This window comes from Balaenoptera physalus, assembly GCF_965194825.1.
Source record: "Balaenoptera physalus genome assembly, chromosome: 13".
Classification (NCBI taxonomy): domain Eukaryota; kingdom Metazoa; phylum Chordata; class Mammalia; order Artiodactyla; family Balaenopteridae; genus Balaenoptera; species Balaenoptera physalus.
The window spans coordinates 11403319-11427869 of NC_138892.1; the positions used below are offsets into that span (position 1 = coordinate 11403319).

Sequence of the window (24551 nt, forward strand, 5' to 3'; positions counted from 1 at the left end):
CAACAATGAGATACTACTACACACCCATTAGAACGGCTGAAATCCGTAATACCGACAACGCCACATGCTGGCCAGGACGTGGAGCAACAGGAACTCTCATTCATTGCTGGTGGGCGTGCAGAATGGTGCAGCCACTTTGGAAGACAGTTTGGCAGTTTCTTATCAAACTAACTATACTCTTACCATATGATCCAGCAGTCATGCTCCTTGGTATTTAACCCAGAGGAATTGAAAACTTATGTTCACCAAAAAACCTGCCCACGGATGTTTATGGCAGCTTTATTCCTAATTGCCAAAACTTGGAAGCAACCAAGGTATCCTTCAGTAGGTGAATGGATAATAAACTGTGGTACGTCCAGGTAATAAAATATTATTTAATGCTAAAAGAAATTGATCTATTAAGCCATGAAAAGACATGGAGGAAACTTAAAACGTATATTGCAAAGTCAAAAAAGCCAGTCTGAAGAGGCTACATACTATATTATTCCAACGATATGGCATTCTGGAAAAGGCAAAACTATGAACACAGTAAAAGGATCAGTTGTTGCCAAGAGTCAGGGGGCAGGGAGGGATGAATCGGCGGAGCACAGAGGATTTTTAGGGCTGTGCAGCTACTCCGTATGACACTCTAATGGTGGATACATGTCATTACATGCTTTTCCAAACCCATAGAATGTTCAACACCAAGAGTGAACCCCGGTGTAAACTCTGGACTTTGAATGATAATGATGTGTCGGTGTAGGTTCATCGATTGTAACAAATGTGCCACTCTGGTGCGGGATGTGGCTAGTGGTGGAGGATTTGCATATGTGGGACAGGGAATATATGAGAAATCTCTGTACTTTCTGCTCAGTTTTGCTGTGAACCTAAAACTTCTCTAAAAAATAAAGTCTATTAAAAACAGCATGAGCACTTATATCTCATACCCTTCCCAGTTCTGGATGTTGCCAGTCAAGTTCGCTGCTAGTACTTGCCAATCTGGTGACTAAAAAACTGTATCTCATTCTAAGCTGAATCTACCTGATTATTAGTGAGGGTAAGTTTTTTCTTTTTTTTATTGGCTATCTATATTTCTTTTGTAAATTACTCATTCAGGTACTTTGGCCATTTTTCCTACTGGGTTCTTATTGATTTGTGGAGCCTCTTTATTATGGTTGCTAACCCCTTTTCTACCATCTCTAGCCCAGTGTTGGCTGGAGCTACACTGTCCTGAGCTGTTTGGGTACAATTGCCTCAAAGCCCCACTCCTGAGTACAGTGAAGTTATCGCTCCTGCTTCCAATCCCCGTGCCCCATGTCTCCAATTCTCTACATTCCAAGAGGCACCCAGCCTCCTGGAGCCTCTGCCTTCAGGCCTTCCCAGCTGTGCACACGGACTCTGCCTCATCTCACATCCAGTGCAATCCAGACTTGGACCCAATCTCTCCCCAATGCCCCCCGGCCCCGCTGATAGCCCACACCACTTGTGTGAAGTTTTCTGTCAACCTCAGTGATAAGTAGGGTCACAGAGCGCTCCCCAACCCATGGTTCCTTCATTCTCTTCTCCCTTTCTCCTCTTCTCCATCTTTCCTTTCTTTTGACTTTCAGGAGCAAGAGAATCATCTTGCCTCTCCCAATGCCGTAGTTAAGGGAGGATATCATTCTGCTTCTACGTGTTCTTCTGGGACTCGCCCTCCAACCCAAAAGGCTTATCAAATCCATCTTTGGGGGCTTTTGAGTTACAGTTGCTTTTATATCTTTACATAGACATCAAAACCTTTACTCATACTTTATCCCTTGCTTTCCAAATTTATTTTGGGGTGCCTTTGAATCAACCCTCCTCCTGGGTCTGTAAGAATTCGGGATCTTTACCTGCACTGTCAACACCCACAGGTCTATGGGAGACAGTGATTCAACTAATAAGGCACTAAGATCTAGACCCTGCATTCACAACCTGCTCCCCCCACCCCACCCCAGAGGACTTCTAAGGACACACAGCACGGGGTCATCGTTCAGGTGCTGCCTGCAACTTGCTGCTTGCTTTCACGTGGTGCCTCTTGAAAAGCTTGTTATAAGTAGACCTTCCTCATTTTAGTGGCTTCCTAGTATTCACCCCCATGTAAATGTACCCCTTAATTAATTAATTAATTAATTAAACTTATTCAAACCATTCCCCTGTTGATGGACATTTGGATGGTCTCTTAGGTTTTTCAGTTGTGAGCAATGCTGTAATGAACATCCTTGTGCAAACGTAAGCTGAGAACAGAGTTGCCAGATAAAGTACAGGCCACCCAGTTAAGTTTGAATTTCAGATCAACAGCTTACACTATTTGTTGATGATCTGAAATTCAAATTTAACTGGATATCTGTATTTTTTTATTTACTAAGTCTGGCAGCCATTTAGGGGAAGCGGATTCTACACCCTAGGCATAATCCCTCCCAGGCCACTAGAGTCTCCTGGTGTCTCTCCCAAGGCTGTAAACAATGTTGAAAAGACCCAACCACCTCACCTCTTGCTGGCTGTTGCATGGTCTTTATGGAAACCCAGGCTGTAGGTGTATGTATTTGCTTTGGCACCCAGCAACTAGTCAACTTTCTTCATCCTCCACAGCCCTTAGTGGAATAGTTGAGTCACCCCAATGGGGAGGAGGAGAAAGAGTGGCACGTTTCCGGAGTGTCCCCAGCAACAAACACTGTGTCGGATCCTGAGTCCCACGTGAAGCCTGTCATGAGTCAGATGGTGGCTGGGCCTCAGGGAGGTCTCAGTCTCATCGAGACACAAAGATATAAGCAAGAAATTAACAATATGGGCGACGAGGTCACCGCAGCACAGGGCCCATGACGTTGCCCAAATCACCTGCATTTCAACCCTTTGGCCACACCACCTCCCCTGGCTGCCCAACCTTGATTGATTGAGTGAGTGGCGTGCAGGCCACTTCTGTCCGGCTGGGAAATGAATGTTTCAAAACAATGGAAAGGTTTCCTTTGGGAGCAGATAATCTGTTGGGGCAATGACTCTGTGTAATAAATAATCGTTGAAAGATTCAGACGCTGTTCAGCCTCCCAATCAGGAAAGGACCAGCAGCCCAGCTGCTGACGGCCTCCAGCATTGGCTCCTTTCTTTTTCTCAGGGCACCCCAGCTGATGACTGACACTATGAGGGCCCTAGGACCTGGCCACTTCTGTCCATCGTGGGGCCCTTTTGGCTCCGGAGCTCCCCGTGGGCTGGCAGATGTTTATCCGGGTCTGGAAGCGCTGACAGCTTCTCCTGTTCAGCTCTGCTTCCTCCCCTGTGCTGTCATCCCCAGTATGTCCTTTGAATGTCTCCCTCCATCTCGGGAAGAGCTTCCTGGAGCCCTCAAGCCATGACAACCCCTCAATTTTCCCTTGCCACATGCGTGGCTCTGGGCTGGGTTCCCAGGGGCAGACAGGTGAGGGAGACGGGGTCCTACCTGCAAGGTCTCTCAGGACATCAGTGAGTGAGAACCCACATCCTTAATATTTAGCTCCCAAAGAAATAAAAACAATTTTTCTGCTCACCTCTGGCTCCATCTGCCCCCACCACCAAACCTGCTCGGTTTATAATCTTTTCTGTCTTGCCAAGCAACTTGGATCATCTTGCATTCAAGTGTGGATCTTCTGGTGGGAGACCTTGCTTTCGAGGGCAGGCTCTGAACCACAGGGCCAAGGTTCGAATCCTGCCTCTGCCACCCACCAACTTGTTGACCTGGGGCAAGTTATGTAACCTCTCTGTGCTGTAGTTTCCCCACTTACAAAAAGAGTATCATAAAGGTAGGGTTTTTCTCAGAGAGTTGTGGTCCCCTAAATCAATGGAGCAGCGTCTGACAGGCATAAGCTCTTACCAATTCTCATCTATTTTTACAGGGAATTCGTTCTCTTTCTTATTTCTCCACTCTCATTAGAGACCAAACACAGGATGCCCAGTTAGATTCAAATTTCAGATTACAACGAATACTTCTTTTTAGAGTGAGTGTGTCTTTTATACTTCTCTCCCCCAGCCTGTATTTCTCCTTTCCTCACTCCCTCCTGGCTTGTCCAGGGAGCACCACCTGCTTCTCACTCTCTTACCCCCAGCATTTCTGTTCTGATCAAAACTGCTCCTAACTCACTGTAGCAGACTGAAGGCCCTTCTGTTGAACAGAATCTATCCTCCTTAGGGCAACTGTGCTTTCAAACAGCAACCCTGCCCATCTATCCCAGCACATATACACACCTTAATGTTTTATAATAAAAATATTTTATTGAAATTTTTTCAGTTAACAATGTCCAAACATTTTGGAATTCATATCTTGGACTTCTTTCTAATGCATGTAGGTCCACCTCATTCATTTTTTTAAAAAATTTATTTATTTTATTTTTATTTTTGGCTGTGTTGGGTCTTTGTTGCTGCACACGGGCTTTCTCTATGCAGCGAGCGGGGGCTACTCTTAGTTGTGGTGCACTGGCTTCTTATTCGGTGACTTCTCTTGTTGCAGAGCACTGGCTCTAGGCGTGCAGGCTTCAGTAGTTGTGGCACATGGGCTCAGTAGTTGTGGCTTGTGGGCTCTAGAGCGCAGGCTCAGTAGTTGTGGCGCACCGGCTTAGTTGCTCCGCGGCATGTGGGATCTTCCCGGACCAGGGCTAGAATCTGTGTCGCCTGCATTGGCAGGCGTATTCTTAACCACTGCACCACCAGGGAAGTCCCCCACCTCATTCATTTTGAACACAGGATTCCACCTCAGAATGGACTCAAATGTTGTGATTAATTTCACTATTGGTGAGGATTTAAATTGTTTATCATTTTCTTCGACCACAGACAATGCTGTAATGAACAGGGATTTGTGGACAAAAGGAACAAGAACATTTGCTCTGCCACTTATTAAAACATATTATAAAGCTAGAACAGTTAAAATGGTGGGGTGCCATGGAGAGGACAACAATAAAAAGGAGAGCCTAGAAACTGACTAAGCATACACATGGATTTTCTATATCATAAATGTGACCTTTCAGATACATGGACGAAGAATGGGCAATTCAATCAATGATGCCAGAACACCCAGGCGACTCGTTTAGGGGAAACATAAAACTGGCTCTCCGTTTCACATGCATATATTCCAAAATCACTATAACTTCACATGAAAAGCTTGAAACACAAAAAGAACCAGAAAAAAATACAACTTTGGACAAATGCAATTTTTTTTTTTTTTTTTTCCTCAGAGGGATCCTTTATTTCATTCACTTTCTCCTTATAAGGTGGAAGTTCAACCTGGAAAAGTTATTTCTTCCAGTTCAGTCAGTGGCTTGGAACACTGCTTTGTCAATTACATGGTGTAAGTGGTCCTGGGGCAGGTCCGAGGGTTGTGGATTCACCGGGACTGGATGAGATGGGTTCCAGAGCTCCACTAAGCAGGCTTTCCTAGGACCCTACTCCCTATTCCTATCAGAGATCAGCAAGGAAATGGATTGGATTTCTATTCACTTTTTCAAAGATCAGATCTGCTTCATTTACATGTCAAGAAAAATTTCTCAAGTATGGTAAAGTGTTTACCATTTTCCTATAGTTCTTCAAATGCCTGACATTCATCTTTTCTCCCTACCTTTAAAATTCCTTTCTTTTTCACATAAACTTTCTTAACTTCTTCTTATTGTAAAAAACAAAGACAAAAAACAAAAAACAAAGATGGGTGGATCTGTTGTGCACATTAGCAGGTCCATATAGAAGAATGCGCAGAAGTTTATATGCCATTTACAGTAACAGCTCAGAGTACCAAGTCAAGAAGGAGAATCTGAAATATCAGCCTTGCTCTGAAAGAAGCCTGTGTAGGAAGAGATACCACTGAAGCTTAATCAGAATTTTCCCTCACCAATTACTTAACAGTGGCAAATGTAAAAACTCTGCAGTTAAAATACATAGCAGTCACTCCATATACTGCCCTCTCCCCTCTCACCCAACTTCTGAATAATAGGGCTTTTTCAAATTTTATTCCCCTTCAGTTCAAATTTCATGGAAAAAGCTAAAAAGTCATGTTTTAGCAATGTATCCCCATAGAGCATTGCAATTTACCAAGATTTTAATGTGTTTGGACAGAAACCTTACTCAAAGATCAGTGATGACTATTTTCCAGCAAATATTGAGTAAAAAATAATTTTAATCCCAATCTGAGGTGATAAACTTGCTTTTTTGGGGGACACAACTGCTGTAAATGAGACAGTTGTAGCAATTATCCAGGACAATAAACGAAAGCCTATGACAGTCTGTCATATTATGGTGAATGTGCATCAAAGCTCATCATGGTTTTTGGTGAGATCTTCCCCATAATTAGTAGCCTGACTTCCAACAAACATGTTCCAGTTGTCCAAGATCTCCTCTTTAGTGAGCTTTTCATCCTTGTTTTTGTCCGACTCATACACCAGGCGCCTGGCCTCAGCCTGTGCGTGGTCATAGTCTTGCGGGAGGATCCAGTGGCGAATCTCATCTTTGTCCAGCTTCCCGTCCTTGTTCAGATCTCGGAATTCATTAAACTGCTCCCGTTCTGACAGCACCCAGTCTGGCTCAGGGCCATTCTCCTCGTGGGAAAACATATCAGCAATATACTCATCCTGATCCACAAAGCCATCCCCATTCTTGTCGATGTCCTCCAGCGTTTCCAAAACCACAATTTCCTTCATATGCTCAAACTCCTCAGGGTGCAGAAAGGCGGTGAACTCCTCCCGGGTGGCTGTCTGGTCACCATCGAGGTCTGCAGCCTTGAACCTTCTCTCATCACGTGGCAGCATTTTTTTAAAGGTGTGATGATCTGAATTATCATGAAACTCTGTGGGGTTTCCTAGGTAGTAACTGTAGGTGGCTTGTTTGTATTCTTCCCAGGAAATTTTATCGTCTTTGTCCCGATCATAATCTTTCCAGACTTTGGCGACATTATCGTAGATGTACCTTTTCTGCACCCGTTTGATCCAGGTTTTCAGCTCCTCGGTGGTGACAAAGCCATCCCCATCACTGTCAATTCGATCGACAATCTTTCCAAACTTGGAGTGTGGTTCGGACAAATGCAATTTTGAAGTGGGGAAGGGCTTTGTCAATTTGACACCCAAAGTGGAAGCGTGAAGAAGTTCACCCGTAGATCTATCTGATCACCCAGACAAGTCTACATTGAATACACCCAAAAGCGTCATGTACAAAATTAAGAGACAAACCACAAACGAGGAAAACAAATTTACACCATCTATGAAAGGCAGGAGCTAAATAGTTTTTAAAGCTTAATCAGAAAAAAGGGGACATCCAACACAACGAAGATCTTAACGGGCTTAGATCAGTAAAAAAAATACAAACACCCAAGAAATATGAAAATATGTGCAAACATGCTAGTTCTCAAATAATGCAAATTAAAACAATTTAATGCCATTTTTTTTTTGCATATCAGAAAGGCAAAGATTTATGAAATTTGAATTTCAAAGAACCATGATCCCCAGCGTAAGCCAAGCCATAGACCAAAAGCCCCTCGTACGTGGCTGGTGGGCATGGGATTTGTAAGGTCTTTCTGGAGGGAGGGCAGCTGCGAGATTTGGACTATAAGCCCAAGAGTACATGCCTTTGGGTCATTTTCCTTTTTCCCTTGTTGAGCAGTTCTTTCCAACTTTTCTGCAGTCGACGTGGGTTCTGGACTCCCCTCCCCTCCTGAATTTCTCCAGGCCCCACCAGCCTGGATGTAGGAAGGAGATCACTTCAACCAGGAGTGGCACTGCCCACTGCTCAGGTCAGTGGCCTCTACAAGATGCAGGGCCTGGGGTCCCTGAGGCTCCCCGGTCACCTCCGTGAGACTAGCAGGGCTTCCTGTGAGCTCAGAACAGTGCTTCTCACGCCATGCCCATTTCTTGGAGTGACAATGGAGGTTGGTGCTTTGCTACCATGTCTGGGCCTGCAGCGTCCGACAGAAGCATGCTGAGTCCAGAGCTGCTCTTCCAAGCCTGAAACCCCCAAGCCCTCACCCCATGCCTTCTGCCTCCTGCCTCAGGGCTGGAATCTCTTCCCCTCCCCGCACTGGGCCACACCACAGGGTGTGACATGTGGGATCTTTGTTCCCGGAGCAGGGATCAAACCTGCGCCCCCTGCATTGGAAGGGCGGAGTCTTAATCACTGGACCGCCAGGGAAGTCCCCGGGCTGGAATCTTGTCGTGTGCATTCATGCCTGCCAGGGACAGACAGAAGTCCTCCACGAAACCACATATGTCAGCATCTGAAGAGGCTGTGACTGAGACACGGCATCTCAGAATAGGCTTAGCCCACACCTCAGACTCGCTCTAATGATAAGTCAGTGGAAAGAGAAGACAATAGGAAAAGCAGGGAAACTGGGAAAAAAGGAAAACGGGGGCGAATGAAATGAGTATGTGTATAAAGCTCTAATAATTCAGAACCTAAAAGAAGTGAATTTGAAAGAACAGTGTGTGTGTGTGTGTGTGTGCACGCGCGCGTGTGTGGCAGAGAGGGAGGGAGAGAAAGAGGAGCTTGACCTTGCTGAAGGTCAAGGGAGGAGGTAGATGGTTGACTTGTTTTTCTGGTATCCATGTTACAACATGGAAACTTCTCCTTGGCTTTGCGGAAAGGACCATGGACCAGGGGCTGGCAGGAGGGAAAGGCAGGGCTGGAGGAAAGGCAGACCCTTTCCTTCTATTCCCCTCCCTCAACGTCTACAGGGTCTCAGCGCACCTCCCCAGGCCTGCTGACATCCCAAGGGGGTAGTGACAAGTAATCTTGCTGTTTCAGGGCTTTGAAGAGCTGAATGGCCGGCACCTGGGGAATGGCCTGAGATGGGGGCTTCTTGGCCTGGAACACCTGGTTGAGGTCCCTGATCTCAGGACAGGGTCCTGGGGAAGTGGGCTTACTCTGGGGTGAGAGAGGGCCAGACCCTGGACCAGGGAGGAAACAGTAGTCACCCACTTGCTGCAGGACGAGGAGCCCCTCGGGGGTTGGGGAGACTGAGAGCACATCTGCCCGGGGCGGCCCTGGGCTCAGGACAGCACTGCTGGCTGCAGGAGGGGCAGGGCTGGCCAGAGGGGACTGGGGAAATTGGCCTGTGGTTGGAGGGAGCTCCACATAGCCTTCAAACTCTGGCTTCAGTGGGGCTAGGGATCCAGGGGGACCAGCAGCCAGTCCAGGACAGAGGCTGGGGTTCTGGTCTGAGGGGAGGCCCAGAGGGGGAGCCTGGGAAGGAGACGGGGCCCCTGTGGGTGGGGTGAATGTCAGATCTGCAGTGGTGACGTAACCAGTGGCCACAGTGCCTTCCTCAGGACCCCGAGAGCCAGTGGGCAGACATGGGGGGGCCCTGTCCTTCGGGCCTTGACCACCCACCATCACCCCAGGCTCAGGAGGGGTAGGGCCTGCCCCTGACTCCAGGGAAGGACTCCCCTCGGTGCCTGGGCTGGACCTCAGGTCCGCATCCCGGGCTTTGCCCGGCCCCATCACCTGGGCCAGTGGGACCAGCTGCACCTGCCCCGCTGCGGGCAGAAACAGGTACTTCGGGGACCCTGGGGGCTGCGGCTTCCTGCTCGTGCCTGTCTGTAGGGGTCCCTGCTGGCCCACGATGTCAGGCAGGGAACGGCTGTGGGGCGGCCCCAGGTAGGGGCCATTGAAATCAAAGCCGGAAGCCTGGCTCTCAGGCCTGCTCGAGGGGGTGGCCAGCTCTGGCGGGGGCTGGGGCAGCTGCTCCGTGGGGAGGTCCGAGGTGACCAGAGTCATGTCAGGCTCAGGTGATGAGTCACACGCATCTTTAGGGTCCTCTGTGGTGAGAGGGGACACCTCACTGTGCCCGAAGTCTACAGGGGACGCCCTGTGGGGAGAACAAGGGCAGGGACATTGGCACCACCCTGGACAGATGCCTCAGCTAGCGCACAGGGAGCCCTGGGGTGGGATGGAGGCCGGGCTCCCCCCAGCTCACAGAAAACGCAGAGCAGGGTGAGGGAGCCGGCCCGGAACAGGCAACGGGCGCTCCTTCAGCCTCCCTGTGGGTCTCCCCCTCCAGCCTCCGTGCTCTCCTTCAAGGTCACGCTCTGCCAGCTGTGGCCCCTCCCACCTCCCGCTCCTTGCCGTCACCCAGCGTCAGCGCCCAGCCTGGGCTCGGCCATGCCCTCGGCCTTCACCTGCCCCACCTGCGGGTGAGTGGTGAGCCGGCTGCTCAGGTGCTGAGGCCACGAGGTTTCGCAGATCCTCTGCCACCCAGTGGGGCCGAGGCAGCGTGGCGTCTCCCTGGGCAGCAGGGCCGGGGGAGGTCATCTGCCCCAGTCTCCTGCTTCTGGCCCCGACCCTCCCTAAGCTGGGAATCGGGAAGCTCTTCCCTCCATCCAGCCGGGGCACCTCTTGCTTTAGTGCAGCCAGCCTCCAAGGACCTGTTCCTGCTGAGACCCAGGCCGAGGCCGCCTCCCCCGAGCCCCCCATGTGCAGGAGGGAGCCACCGTGCCACCCGCCAGGGATCCCTCGCCCGACACTCACCCCTCCGGCTGAGGGCAGCTGCCGCCCCAGAGCCCCCTGTGTGCGTGGCTCCCGCTGCCGACGACGTGCATGCTGTGTGGGAGCCGGAGCCCGGCGCGCCCGTTCTGGGGGGAGAGAGGGCGTTCGTGCCTGTGGGGTGGGGGCACCCCAGGAGGTGAGGTGGGGGCAGGGCCTTGAGGGTGGCGAGGGTTCGGGAGCCCCCAGACGTGGCGGCATCTCAGCATGGGCAGGACCGACCACGCCCTCCTGACACCAGGAACACAAGGCCAGAGAGGGGCTGGGACTTCGCAGGGGCCCTGGGACATCAAGGACGGGCAGCCTGTTCCCACGAGGACGCCCATCTGCGCTGTCCCTGTCTCCATGCTCACCCCTAGTCTCCTCCACACTGGCCGTGAGACCCTCCCAAGGCAGTCCTGGCCCTGCCTGCCCGACCAAAGGGCTTCCGCTCCCCACGTGCCGGCACCCTCCCCGGGGTCCTCTCAGCCTCCCGTGCTGCGCCCCAGACTCACCGCCCACGCCCCTCAGGTCCCTTCTCCAAGGAGTCTTGTCTCCACCCTCCACTCACCTTCTGCCAGCAGTGGCCTCTCCCACCTGCCACCACCCTCCATCCTCCAGAGCTCAGCGCTGCTGTCCTGTCCTGGGGAAGCCACGTGGCTTCCCACCATCCCCCCTGCCCCCGATGTGACTAAGGCTCTCCTTGCGCCCCCCTGGGTCCTGGCAACCCCACGCCAACCCTCTCTGCTGCTCCACGGGAGTCCCCGCGGGCAGGGTACCCTGTGCATCGGGGGGGCCCAGGGGATCGCAGTGCTGGGCTTGCAGGGGCTGGCCCGGCTCTTAGAGCTTCCCAGCCCCTGCCCTGGCCACATACCACCCCTACTCAGGGCCCACCGGAAGGGGAGGAGGACACGGGCATGGGGACGTGGGCGCAGGAGCACAGGGGCCCGGCAGCTCCGCCGCCCTCACAGCCTGCCCCTACCTGGAACAGGTGGCTCTTGCTGGGGCTGGGGATTTTCTCCTCCCACTTCTGGTTCAGCCTGGAAAGACAGCAGGGAGGTGACCGCTGCCCAAGACCTCAGGGCAGCTGCCTGGTGCTCATGTACAGAGGTGAAACTAAAGCCCAGGGAGAGGGCAGCTTTGACCAAGGCCCCACAGGGTGTGAGTTGCAGAGCAGAGAGTGGAGAAAGTCAGCTGTGGGGTCCCTGGCATCGTCTGGGGCCCTGGGTAGCGCCCTCCCCCATCTTGGAGTCGCCTTACCTGTACCCGTAGACGCCACAGAAGCGCAGGGACACGAGCAGGATCAAGGTGCTGATGACCAGGATGAGCGCCAGGACCCACATGGGCAGCACTTCCAGGCAGCCAGGAGGAAAAAGGAGCATTAACTTTCGGGGAGGGAAAGGGCTGGGGGCTCAGGAGATGAGGTGAAGTTGCTGCCTTGGCATGCAGAAGGGAAGAAGAGGCCAGAAACAGACTAAGAAGAGGAGGGCATTTGTCTAAGCCACCCACAGTGCTGGATTGCTGGCAGGACACCAAGGGTTAGATCCTGTCCAGTAGCAAGTGTTGCTGTAGGTGGGCAGTGACTGCAGCCAGAGGCAATCATAGGGCACTTCCTGAAGGTGGCAGCATACAAGGTGGTCGTCAAGAACAGGGAGGACTGGAGAGGCCGAGACAGGGAAAGGGGTGATGGTGGAGGAACCAGAAGGTGTAAAGGCCCATCAGGGGCCCTCAGAACTCTCCACTTGGCCTCAAGCCCCTCAGAGGCCGTGCGCCTCCAGGACTCCCCTGGTCTCCTTCCCTTAGGTCCAGTGGCCCAGCCCTTCTTTCTGCTTGGCTGGGGTCCTCTTCCTCGTGCTCTTTCCCTGCTACGGCTGGCTGAGACTGGGGACCTTGCTGCCAACACTTTTTCCTCTCTCTGCCACCACCTCCTGGACCTTGTTCTGTACTTGTCTCCTGGTGGCCGCTACGGTGATGGTGACAGATAAATGAAATTAGCAAGTGCAGATTGAGGGAAGGTTGAGAAATCAGACCAAAGCTTTCCAATCCCAGGCTCCAGTCTGTAGTTCTTCATGGTAACAGAAAACTTGGGCTGAGTGGTCCCTGGGTAGTAGCTGCCACAAAAGCTAATGAAAGCATGGCCATATTAATAGAGGGCTAAGGTCCAGGCTTAGGGAGACCTGCTGGTGAGACGTGCTCTCCTCTGCCCTCTCGAGACCTCACCTGCAGTCTGTGTTGCACACCGGGTGTCACTTTCTCATCTCTAATGACACCTGGCAGGGAAGGATGCTAGCCTGGGGTGGGGTTACATCTCATGTCCATATCATCCCCACCCTTGCCCAGTGGGGCTGTGCCTGGAGGGGTGAGTGGGGGCCGGGAGGACATACCCCACTCAGTGTCCCAGGAGCTCTCCTCACTCCACTCGCTCCAGATCCCGTTGTAGCCTTGGGGGTCAGGTTTGACTCTCACTCTGGCCTGGTACCTGGTGGCAGGCTCCAGAGGTGGCAGGCACATGCTGTGGGCGTTCTGGAAGTCCTCTGTCTTGGTCTCCTGTGGGTGCAGGTGTGTGATCAGGTGTGCTGAGGTCTGGTGCACGTGGGCGCAGCTATGAAGCCCTCCCGCCTCAGCACCCCAGATCTCCTGGTACCCATCAGTTGTCACCTTGTAGTCACATCCCCAGATCTGAGGCAACATCACTCCCACCGCGGAGGACCACACTCCAGTGCCCACAGAGGGGCGGCACCAAGGCGGGATCAGGGACAGCACCTCTTGCAATGCGCCCCGTGACATATGACAACACCGAGGCCCAGAAACCCTGAGGAGTCAGTCACCATGTCCCCCCTCAGCCTCCCAGCTCCTCTTGGGACAGCCTGGACCCTAATTATGGCCTTCCCAGGAGTGCAGTGCAGGAGGAGTGGACTCTGGACCCTTAGACAGATGTTCAGGAGCCCAGGGGCCACTTCCAGCTCCACCACTGACACACCCCCTTCTGGTCTCAGTTTCCCCATTTCCAGCCTGAAGGTCCGGGGCTGGCTCCAAGGTTTCTGAACTGGCCTCTGTGGAGCCCCAGGTTCTGCCCACAGGCCCTGATGGATACCTGGGGGTGGGGGCCAGATACTGAGTCCCAGGCGGAGCCCTGCCCGCCTCGCAGGGAGCAGCTCTCCTCTTAGCAGCTGCACATTTGCATTCTGGATGAGATTCTCGTGAAGAAATGCCCCCTTTATGACTTTTGAAAACCCTTCCTCCAGCTGTCTCTCGTCCTGATGTCTACACCTCTTTTGCAATTCAGGGTCACGTGTTCATTTTGGCCAAGTTCGCATCACCTCTGTGAGTCTCAGTTCCTTCCCCAAGGGAAGGGACAGTGACCTGCTGACTGCACAGGGGCATGACCGCCAAGTCCCAGTGGCTCCCGCTGACTGGGCACCTGCTGGGAGCCAGGAATCTGGCTGGTGGCACTCTCCCTGGTCTTTCTCGCTTCCCCCTTCCCCCATCCAGGCCACTCCTCGGGCACAGGCCCTCACCTCCCATGAGGCAGCTTCTTTCTTGTACTGGACCTGGAAGATGCAAGCTATGTGTTCATAGTTCATTTTTCCTTCTTTCCAGTGCAGGATGTAGCCATCTCTGCCCTTGGTCATGTTGAGGGTTGGAGGAGCCATCTGGACTGCAGGGAGGGAAAGTGTTAGAGAACATCATTTCTAACATTCCTCCAGTGGAGTATCCCTTGTGTTCCATGCTGGTCACAGGTGCTCTCTCCACTGACCCAGGACCCCAGGTTTCACCATCTCAGGGTCTTTGCAGCCCCACTTCACCATGTCACCTATTTTGACCTGAGCCACCCTTCTCTTGGGAGATGCTGAGATACACTTGTTTTGTAGTGAAGTGACCAGAAGTATGGGTTACCCCTAGTATTTAAGCAGAAATAAAATTACTATTAATTTTTTCTAATCTAGAGTATTGACAGTGTTCTAAGCATTATTATTAATGGTAAACCTACATGAATTATTTCTCTCAATTCTGACAACAACCCTATGTAGTAAATACTCAATCTGTCCACTTCTCAGACAGAGAACTGAGTCCCAGAATGACTAGGTAACTTGCCAAGGACAAGGAGCTAACAAGTGGCAGAGACAAAGATTGCAACCTGGACAATCCCAAAGAGTAAGTAGTGAATTCAAACCCAGGTGACTAGGGCAAATTGGCTGCTGTCTCTGACACATGCTAGAGACGGGGTAGAAGAACTTGATCATCATGAAGTAATGCAGGAGATTCCTTTGCATAAGGTCCTTGCTATGTACCAGGAATCAGGAAAATCAACCTGTAAGGAACTACCGTCCATTTGCACACACTCTAGTCCCCAGCTGAAGAAGTAAATCATAGATCAATTATCTTGAAGACTGAAAATATGTCAAGGGAGGACTTTGGAAACCTAAAAGAGAAAAATCAAATCAGGGAAAGAAAGGGAAAATGTGGTGGGAGGACCAAAAGGCCATGGGCAACAGTAGGAACTTCAGAGCAGTTGCAAAGTTGGAAGGGAAAATAGAGTTAAAAGAATGAGGTCAAAGGTTTTAATATTGATATTCTTGAGAATATCAACTGCATCTTCCTTCATGTTATTTACCATTGTCATTGTTGCATTATTGCTACTTGAGAACTTCCAGGACCGATTGGAATCATGTTTGTTCAATTTGCTCCCTGGACTTTTCACTGAAAGTGACAGACATGAAGACTGGGCCATGAGGAACCCTGAGTTTCTACGGGTCACAAAGGAAACAGTGCTGTCACAAGACTCTCCATGCAGAAGGCTGGGGGCAAACTCACTGTTATCTGAGCTCTTTATAAGTTTCTCTTCCTCCTTTGGTCGAACAGAGACGATGTACTGGCTGTGGTTCCTGGGGTCAGGCACGGGAATCTGGCAGCAGTGCCGGACGTAAGGGCTGCTGGTCTCCTCCGTCTGCACTGGGGAACATTCTTCCTCCCTGAGGATCATGGCACAAGCGAGGGCAGGGGGAGGCAGGGCCACGTGAGGGATGACACCTCCGGATGAACTGTGGCATCTGCTGGGCCCCCAGGGGCAGGAGGAGGCCTGGAGAGGGCTAGGCCTAGAGGAGCAGAGGGGACAGAGGCAGGGGACACTCACCTTGCATTGGGGCCGGACTTGTAGAAGAGGGTGAAGAAGACCGAGCTGGCCACCTCGGACCTCACTTCCCAGGAACAGCTGAGCAGGGCAGCTCCGTCGAAGAAACACTGGAGGTTCTGGGGCTGGGACTCATTCCCTGGGAGGGAGACAGTCCCTCATTCAGTCCTCATTCAGTCATTCCCTAACCCTTAGTGGGCCCACCATGAGGCTCATCACAGAGAAATTATGGGCATTGGGGCCAAAAAGACCAGGGGTTAAACTCAGCCCGAAGGGCCAACTGTGTAAGCACAGCTCAGAGAGTGAATTCTGTGAGCCTTCACACCCCCCTGTGCAAAGCTGGGAGGGCATGTCAGCCTCAGGGTTTGGGAATTTAACACAATCACGTTGATATGTCTGCATATGGTGCAGCTCTCACGAAAACACAGATGCTCATATGCCATTGTGATTAAATTGTAATTGTTCCTCCACAGAAAGTGGGCAGCAAACTGGGGCCCAGAAGTGAGTAAGATGCAGCCGCTGCCTCTGCAGAGTCACAGTAGGGACGGGGTGGGCCAGGGAAGTCACTCTGAACACATGGCTCAGAGCCTCCGTGGATCCCACGGTGCGGACCCCTGGACGCCTTCTGTCCAGGAGCTGTAATGAGCTGCCCTCCCCACAGGGGGGCGCCGTCCCTATTCCGACTCTGTTACCTGGTTGGGAGGCCCAGCGAACCTCCGTGCTCCACTGGCTGGGCCGTCCCGAGAGCCCCGAGCCCGGGGCCAGCCTGGTGCGCACTCGGGCCACATAGGTGCTGCTGGGCATGAGGTGCTCTGGCCCCAGGATGGCCCGGGAGGAGCTGGAGTAGATGGTGGGCGCGTCCTGGGGGAGAGAGGGGCTGCTGGAGCAGGGCCGGCTGGGCCAGGTCCCCGTGGGCGCAGGGCACAGCTGGTGGCGTCCCTACCTCCCAGGAGTCCTGAAGCCGCCTGTAGACCACCTCAAACTCCAGGCTGGACAGCCAGTGGCTCTGGGAACCCCCATGGGCCACACTCCAGGACAGCAGGAAACCGTCCCCGGCAGCACGGATGTTGAGGTCCTTGGGTGCGGGGGGCTGCACTGCAGGGAGAGGAAGGAGAGGGTCCCTAAGGGGCTGGACGACTGTGTGGGAGGTTCAGGGCCTGCAGGGCCCACGTGTGGACAGACCTGGGCTCCAGGCCAAGCACGGCCCCCACGGACTGAGCGACCTTGGACAGACCCCTCACCTCTGTGGGCCTCAGACCTTCATCTGCTGAATTGTGAGGATTCAATGTGTATGTGAATGAAGATGTGCAGATTGCTGGGCGCACAGAACATAAGCTCCGTACAAAGTGCTGGCAGTTACACTCCAAGTGGACCTTCCTTTTGTCCCCGCTGCCCATGAGGAGCTCTGTGTGGCCTCCTTCCCAGCAGAGGGCGCTGTGACTCATGTTACTCTCTCTCCTGTCCACACTTTCTTATTTCCAGTGTCCAGTGTCATCCTGCACTTCTCAGTGCCCAGCAGACGTCTCCTCTAGAACATTCTTGGACCCTTCCCCCAGGCAGAATCCCTTGCTCCTTTTCCTGCCCCACTGTAGCCCTTTGTATGGTCCTTAACAACCCTGGAGGATATAGATGGTTCCACATCTGTCCCCTCAAGTAGTCCAGGAGCTTGTGGATGTCAGGGGTGGGGTCCTGACCCCCTTGCCTCTCCCCAGGGCCTGAGATGAGTGGTTCATCGAATATGGGGACAAAGTGAATGAATCAATGAAGGAATCAATGAATGAGTACATGTAGGTCCACCTTCAGAGACTTTTCATGAAATCATTCCATCACCAACAGCAAGCAGACACCTGCTGGGACCTACAGGGTTGGGTGCGCAGATTCATCCATGAATGGCATGGCTGCAGACTTCCTGAAGCTTCTATATCTGAATGCTGAGAGATGACTTTCCAACACAAAAAATTCCACAAGAGCCAAACGAGATGTCAATATTCTATGCCGGACAGGGGACAGGGCATGATAGAGCGTGTCAGAGCTGGAGCCTCAGAAAATCTTCAGCCCAGAATGGCAGATCCAGAGCACCGCTGCCCCAGCCCCAGCCACAGCAGACATCACTAATCAATCATGCACTCCTAGCCCCTGAGCCTGTCATGCAGTGGAACTCCTTGTCAGCCTGAAGCTCTAGGAAGCTGCTCCCAACAGAACAGACTGGGAAACCAGTGGAAAACCTATTCATCCAACCTGAGAGATGTAGTCCACGAGCTCATTTCACAGGTGGAGGTGACAGAGGAAGTGAAATATCCAGATCTCCACATGTGCAACCTCAGAGCAGATCAGATGCACATCTCTCCGTTCCCCAGCACCTCAAGGCCTCCGTGATTCATTGCCTAAATGGTTTGGGCTAAAACTGAACTTCCCACACAACATATGCTCCAGCAGGCAAATGCCACACTGCCCTCCCCATTTCTAAGTTGTCCCCATCTCAACCATGACACCTGTCATCACCCCATAAGCTTCACAGAGCCAGGGACACTGACGACTTTTTCACTGCTTTCCTGTATGTGCAAGTGTTCTATTGAAGAGCAGTTTAATGAATGAATTGCTTGTATATCCTAACTTTGATTTGTATCCCTCCAATTTCCCATCCCTTGGCCATAAGGTGATTGAATCCCTACCATTTCTCTCTGGGATGGGTACCTTAGGCCACATTCTCAGCTCCATCCTCCCACCCCCTCCTGTCCCCTGCCATCTACACCGTACATCGCCCACCTCTGACGTCCTCACACCCACATCTGATCATGACATGCCCTTTCAGTGGCTCTCCATTGCCTAGATGTTGACCCCTAAACAACTCCTTTGCAGAACACAGAAGCCTCTCCAGGTCAGGCCCCTGCCTTCCCTGCCCCCCTCCTTACCACTGCCCAGTCCTCTTGAAGTTGATGCTTCTGAGACACAATTATTTACGGTTTTCCCAACCTGCTTCGTCCTCCCGAGTCGCCCAGCCTTTGCACATACTTCTTGCTCTGCCAAGGATGCTCTTCCCACTCTCCTCCCTCCCACCCTTCAGATCTCCCTGCAAAGCTCCCTGCTTGGGGAAGCCTGTCCTGACCTCCCAGGGGCTCCTTGTCCACTGCCCCTCGGCACGTGGCATGCACCCGCCTTCAGTAAGTGATCACACCGGACAACATCTGGTGTGTCCTGCCCTGTACGCTCTGAGCTCCACCAGGACGGGACTCCTTCTCATCCATCAGACACATGTTTTGAGATATTGTTTGGAGTGAATTCATCACAGCCTAACCCATCCCCTCCTCCAGGCAACAGCTCTGTGCTGCTGTGATGATCAGAGGCAGGAAGCAAAGGCTGGAGCCCCTTCCCCATCCGACACTTGCAAGGAGCAGCAGGTGGCCCAGGGTTTGGGATCCAGGACAATAAATTCAGACACTAGCATCTGAGTACCTAACCTTGGGCAAGTTCCTGCTCTCTCAGCCTGTTTCATCATCTGTGAAATGGGGTAAAAAGTAGTGCATGACACCACACATTATTGTAATGATTAAATAAGATCAAGTCGTGTTTCCTGCAGATTTCTAATTTTTAAAAATGACCCCATGTTTATTTCAGGGTCATTCTAAGCACAAATATAATTGAATTAAAGTGATGAAAGTGCTCGTTATATTTCTGTCTGAGGTACAGTTAAATGAAGCCCGACTATTTATAAAATGATCATCGACTCTCACCCAAGACCATTGACTTTCTTAGGCTCTGTGGACGCGCAGTGCACACAGTGGGGGCCAAGCAGCGAGGACAGTGAGGGGATGACCTCCATCACCAACATGCGGGGAGCGCTCGGCAAGTCCAGCCCATCACTGTCATGATGGTTCATGGTGGCACTTTGGAAAAGTTACGTAATTGCTCTGGGTCTCAAATGCCTCATCTATTAAATGGGTTGTCACAGAAGTTCCATGAGACCAAATTGATGAAAGAATAAAGTTTGTATCTGACTAGGAAGGACTGTTCTTCTAGAGGGGAAGTCTCAGGTCTGGAAGGCAATAACTTGGCAGGTGCTGGAGCATCGGGGAGGGGGTGGGTACCTTTGGCTGGGGCTCCTCACCTTGAACCTGCCCCAGTGCCTCCATCTAAGGAGACCGTATCCTCTTCCCCCAAGAACCAAACCCAACTCAAGCCGGTGTCTACGCCCCTTGAAGGATCTCCCTCCCTGGCCCATCTCTTGCAGCCTGGACACCCCTGTCCACACAGGGGACCACCCTCGGCCAGGGCCCCCAAGCCTCACCATGCTGACTCAGAGTAACGGTGAGCTGGGCGCCCAGAGGCTGGTCCGGTCGGAATGAGAAGTAGTCATGGTCAGCAATGACAAAAACTTCGTAGGGAATGACACATATTCTGGGCACACAGCCGGGACAATGGCCATCGAACCAGGGCATGCCATCACTGAGATCGCAGGACACTGGCTGTGGAAGGCCCCTGTCAGGAGAAGACGCAGGTTAGCCCAGAGAGAAGAAGAATCACTCATTCACAAACATTATTGAGTGGTTCCCATGTGTAAGCACAGCCGGGACAATGGCCATCGAACCAGGGCATGCCATCACTGAGATCGCAGGACACTGGCTGTGGAAGGCCCCTGTCAGGAGAAGACGCAGGTTAGCCCAGAGAGAAGAAGAATCACTCATTCACAAACATTATTGAGTGGTTCCCATGTGTAAGGCTTTGTTTAGGATCAGGGGGCCTGGCAGGGAACAAAACACACACAAATCCCTGTCAACAGAGCTGACATCCTAATAGAGGGAGACACACATGAAACACCTGAAGAAACTAGGTTGTGTGTCAAATGGAGAAAACTGTGCAAAGACAAGTCAAGAAGAAAAGAGGTATGAAGAGGCCAGAAGGTCTGGGCTGGGGATACAATCTGATATAAGGGAGGCAGGAAAGGTCTCTTAGAAAAGGTGACATCTGAGCAGAAACTTGAAGGAGATGAGAGAGGAATCCATGCGGATTCTGAAAGGGGATTTCGGGGAAAGGGGATTTCAGTTAAAGGGAACAGCAAGTGCAAAGGCCCTGGGGTAGGCACAGGTTTGGAGTGCTGTATAACTAGGCAGTTAACCAGTGTGCACAGAGTAGAGATGTAAGGGTGGGAGGTCTAGAAGCCTAGTTGTGGGAGGTGATGGGAGGCCAGTGCTCAAAAGGAATTTAAGGAAATTTGATTATTTTGATTTCACTGGAACTGGGGAAAACTCAGAGTTATGAGCAAAGGAGTGACATTTTGGCATGCTTTGAAAGGATTCCTCTGGCTCCTGGGCTGTGGATAGATTGGGTTGCAGGGGGTGGCAATATTGGAAGTGGAGGGACCAGTTAGGAGGCTTTTGGACTATCTCAGTGATAGGAAGTGTTTTGAACCATGGTGTTAGCCAGATTCACATTCTATTTGAAGATAAAGTTGACAGCATTTGCTGATGGATTGAATGCTGTGGTGGAGAAGGAAAGGAGGGAAAGGCGACTGAAAAACAAAAACCAAAAAATAAAAACCCTCCCATTTGTCTGGCTTGAGCCCCTAGGAGCTCCCATCCAGTGAACTGAGATGAGAATCTGGAACAGGCACCTTCTTTGGGGAGCAGAGCAGGAATGTGGTTTGGGACATTTGGGGTTGAAGACACCTATAAGGGATGATGTGGAGAGGCAAGTGCACCTACGGGTCTGGAACTTGGGGGAAGATCTGGGCTGGAGAGAGCACGTAAGGGTCATAGCCATAGTCTGAGGCTGGATCTCTGCCACTGGATCCAGATACAAGAGTGGAGGTCCAAGAGCCCTGGGACATCTCACGCTTCAGGGAAGAGACACAAGAAGAGAACAGACTAGGAGATGGAAAAGGGTAGGCCAGGGAGACATGGGGAAGGACCAGGATGCTGGCCGGGGTTGGGGGAGGGAGGTGCCTCAGCAGGACCCCATGCTCAGGCCCAGTCAGTCCCAGTCAGGTGCTGCCTACAGGTCCGTAGGGAGAAGGCCGGGACTGACAATTGATTTAGCACCAGGAAGGGCAGCGCTGACCTCAGCAGGAGCAGTTTAAGTGACCTGGTGGGGGCAGCAGAGTCCTGGGGGAGTGGGTTCAGGAGGGTGTAACTGAGAGACACTGGCTACAGGGGTCTAGACAACTCTTTAGAGGAGGTTGCCTCAGAGGGAAGCAGAGGAGAGAAGGGCCCGGCTGCAGGAGATGGGGCTCAGGAGGCTCCAGAGCTGCAGCCTGGTTGGCATCTGAAAGTGGATCCCGGGAGCGGCCTGTCGATGGCATGGGGACAGTGGAGACTGTGGTGGCAGCAATGTCCTTGAGCAGCAAGACCAGGTGGGAGCCCGGCTGCAGCCTCAGACAGCCTGGGACAGGGCAGATCCTGCAGGGCGGGGCCAGGAAGGCAGCAGACATGTGAGGTAGGGGGCTAGGGGTCAGGGTGGGGGGATCTGCTATCCCCGAGCAGAAGGAAGTGGGTCACAGCTAAGGGTGGGAGGTGGAGTGGGGCAGAGGACAGCGGACAAGGAAGACTGAGGCTCCCGGGAGGGCAGGAGGGAGAGCGGAAGGGCAGTGACGCCGTGGGGTGAGAGCGGCGCCTTCCCAGGGGCGGCCTCCAGGGGACACCCCAGACCCTGTGATGCCAGCTGTTTCACTATTTCTGTTATGGTGAGTCAGACTCTCACCAAATCCCAGAATGGTGGGAGCACATTCCCTAATGGGGTAGGCCCCGGAGACCAGGTGAGGAGAGAGGAGAAGCCACCACTCTGGAGGTGGCAGGGCCCGGGGGGCGCGTGGAGCCCAGCCATGCAGGCTGGACGCAGGACACTGGTCCCGCTCAGGCCACTTCCCCACCGTGTGGCCTGGGGGAGGGACCTCACCTCCACGGCCTCGGTTTCCTCATCTGTGAATTGGGCATCATATCTCTGCCCACCTCACAGGGAGGATGAACCAAGATCGATTGCTGCCTGGTGATCTTGTTCAGTTGTGACAAAACAAGAGAAGATTATCACCATCACCATCATAACAACGATATTAACACAGGAGGGTTTTCCCCCAAATCTGACGTCAGACACCAGCCCGCGGGCCTGGCAGGCCGCCTGGTGGGGCAGCAGCTCCTGGGCAGGGGCCTCCCCGCCCCGCCCCCCGTCCAGCCCCGACCCCGGCACAGTCCCCACAGCAGAGGCCCTTCCTGCCCTCCGGCCCCAGGCCTGGCCTCACTCGCCTGTTCAGCCTGCGGTGGAGGGTTACGTTGACCAGCCGCTGGGCGTCCTGGGTGTCCGCCCACCTGCAGACGATGCGGCTGGTGTAGTCGTTATGGCAGCGCAGGGTCTGCAGGGGGAAGGTCCCTGACAGGGGGAGGCAGAAAGGGGGTCACACCTCTCCCCTCCAGATGTCCCTTGTCACCACCCCTCCCAGCCCCTCCTGGTGTGTGGCACTGGGGAGGCATCTCCCAGAGTCCCGTAGAGGCTCCTGGAGGCCAGACAGAGGTCCCCAGGAGCCCTGGGCGGGGCTGGGGGCTCTGCAGCTGTGAAGGTGCCAGCCGCGGACCCTCCTGTCTGCACAGAAACACATAGTCTAGTTGATTCACAGTATACGTCCTGAGCCCCCGCCTTGCCCTGCTCCTGGAACAGGGTCCCTCCCACCCCAGGGTGGGGACATGCATCAGGCACAGGCCCTGCCCCTGGGCCCCTGGGTGGGTGCAGCCTGGGAGCAGAGGCACAGACCCGCCCCTAAGGGGCGGTGTGGCAGGGCCCTACTCTGGGACGTCCCCACCCTGCTCTCGTGGTCAGCTGCTGGGAAAGGGAGCGTGGTCTCCAGCGCTATCAGGGGAGCCAAGTTCTCAGTGAGCCCTTGGGGAGGGGGGTTCACGGGCCTGAAGAGCCCGGGGAGCATCTCAGCATGACCTCCAGGCAGGAGGAGAGACCCCCAGGCCGAGGGTCCCCAGGAGCAAGGGCGCCCAGGTGGGAACTGGTTAAGGCCGTCTAGGTGCTGGTGTCTGGGGGCGAAGGAGGGTCAGAGAAAGGACTGGAATGGTCAGCCAGGAGGTCAGAGGCCTCAAATGCCGCAGGGAGAAATGTGGGCAGAGAAGCCACAGGACCGGAGAGGGCCTTTACAGGAGGCCAGAGAAGAATGAGCGGGAGTGTGGGAGGAGGGAAGAGGGGACTCCGGGGACGACCAGGAGAGACGAGAACCAGCAGGGGTTGCGGGGGGCAAGGAAGGAAGGGAGGGAAGGCTGGAGCATAGGGTCTGGAGCTTCCTCTGGGATGGGGCCCAGCAGTGGGGAGGGGGAGGGAGAGGGGGAGGGAGCGATCGGGCTCACCTTGGGCCCCTGCCACACAGGGCCCCCAGCAGAGCACCAGCAGGGCGAGGGGGAGCAGCCCCCGGGTCAGCGCCATCTCTGGAGTCGGCTCTGGAAGAGCAGGAGGCTTGCTCAGGTGGGTCCAGGTCTGGGTAGGGTCTGGGCTCCTCACTGCTTTAGAATCTTGTGTTCCTCCCCAGCTGGGGGCCAGGCCAGACCCATGTCCTCGGCCCTTGGGGATCCTCTCTCCAGGACCCTGCCTCTTCTAGGCCTGTGGAAGGAAGCGTCAGCCCTTGGGACTCGGCCCACGTGGTGGGGCGGACCCAGGAGTGGCCCTGATGCCTGGGCTCCAGCTCCCGCTGCTGCTTCAGCCTGGCACCTGGGACAGTCCCTTCTCCTCGGCCTCAGTGGCTGGGACGTGACCGTGAGGGAGATGCACTTAATGGCCTCTGAAGATGTGGGTTCCTGCTGGATCGCACATTGGGTATCCTGTGCACCGGTGTTGAGAAAAATCTAAGAGGGAGGCCTGGTATTTGATTTGTCCCCAGGTCCCCCTGGAAATGACCCACATCTGCTTGGGGGAGTCACTGGGTGCTGGGAGTGTGGTCCTCCTCTGGATGTGAGCACATGCACGCTCACACACGCTTGCTCACACA

At 53.4% G+C, this 24551-nt stretch overlaps 1 protein-coding gene and 1 pseudogene across 2 annotated transcripts; both read right to left on the reverse strand.

The window, feature by feature from the left end:
• Positions 1 to 5482: 5482 nt before the first annotated feature.
• LOC309640802 (reticulocalbin-1 pseudogene) lies at positions 5483 to 6890 on the reverse strand (annotated as a pseudogene). The gene has a single exon. The product of its transcript is annotated as a reticulocalbin-1 pseudogene (transcript).
• Positions 6891 to 7355: 465 nt separating this feature from the next.
• On the reverse strand, positions 7356 to 24160 carry LOC309640808 (cytokine receptor common subunit beta-like). Its single transcript, XM_082420128.1, has 13 exons — positions 23917 to 24160; positions 22819 to 22942; positions 19872 to 20062; positions 16530 to 16681; positions 16279 to 16447; positions 15590 to 15725; positions 15271 to 15428; positions 13974 to 14113; positions 12840 to 13002; positions 11716 to 11806; positions 11438 to 11495; positions 10462 to 10565; positions 7356 to 9802 (listed from the first exon to the last, which is right to left on the reverse strand). The coding sequence occupies exons 1-13, from the start codon at positions 23990 to 23992 to the stop codon at positions 8674 to 8676; spliced, it is 2691 nt and encodes an 896-aa protein (XP_082276254.1). The 5' UTR covers positions 23993 to 24160; the 3' UTR covers positions 7356 to 8673.
• Between the last annotated feature and the right edge of the window lie 391 nt (positions 24161 to 24551).

What these genes read in the sequence shown, in the direction of transcription:
- LOC309640808 (XM_082420128.1), bottom strand. Translation starts at nt 23,992, where the DNA reads ATGGCGCTGACCCGGGGGCTGCTCCCCCTCGCCCTGCTGGTGCTCTGC. An exon ending in CTCCACCGCAGGCTGAACAG is followed by an intron (nt 20,063 to 22,818) that starts GCGAGTGAGGCC and finishes TTCTCCTGACAG; the next exon opens with GGGCCTTCCACAGCCAGTGT. An exon ending in CGTTACTCTGAGTCAGCATG is followed by an intron (nt 16,682 to 19,871) that starts GTGAGGCTTGGG and finishes CTCTCCCTGCAG; the next exon opens with TGCAGCCCCCCGCACCCAAG.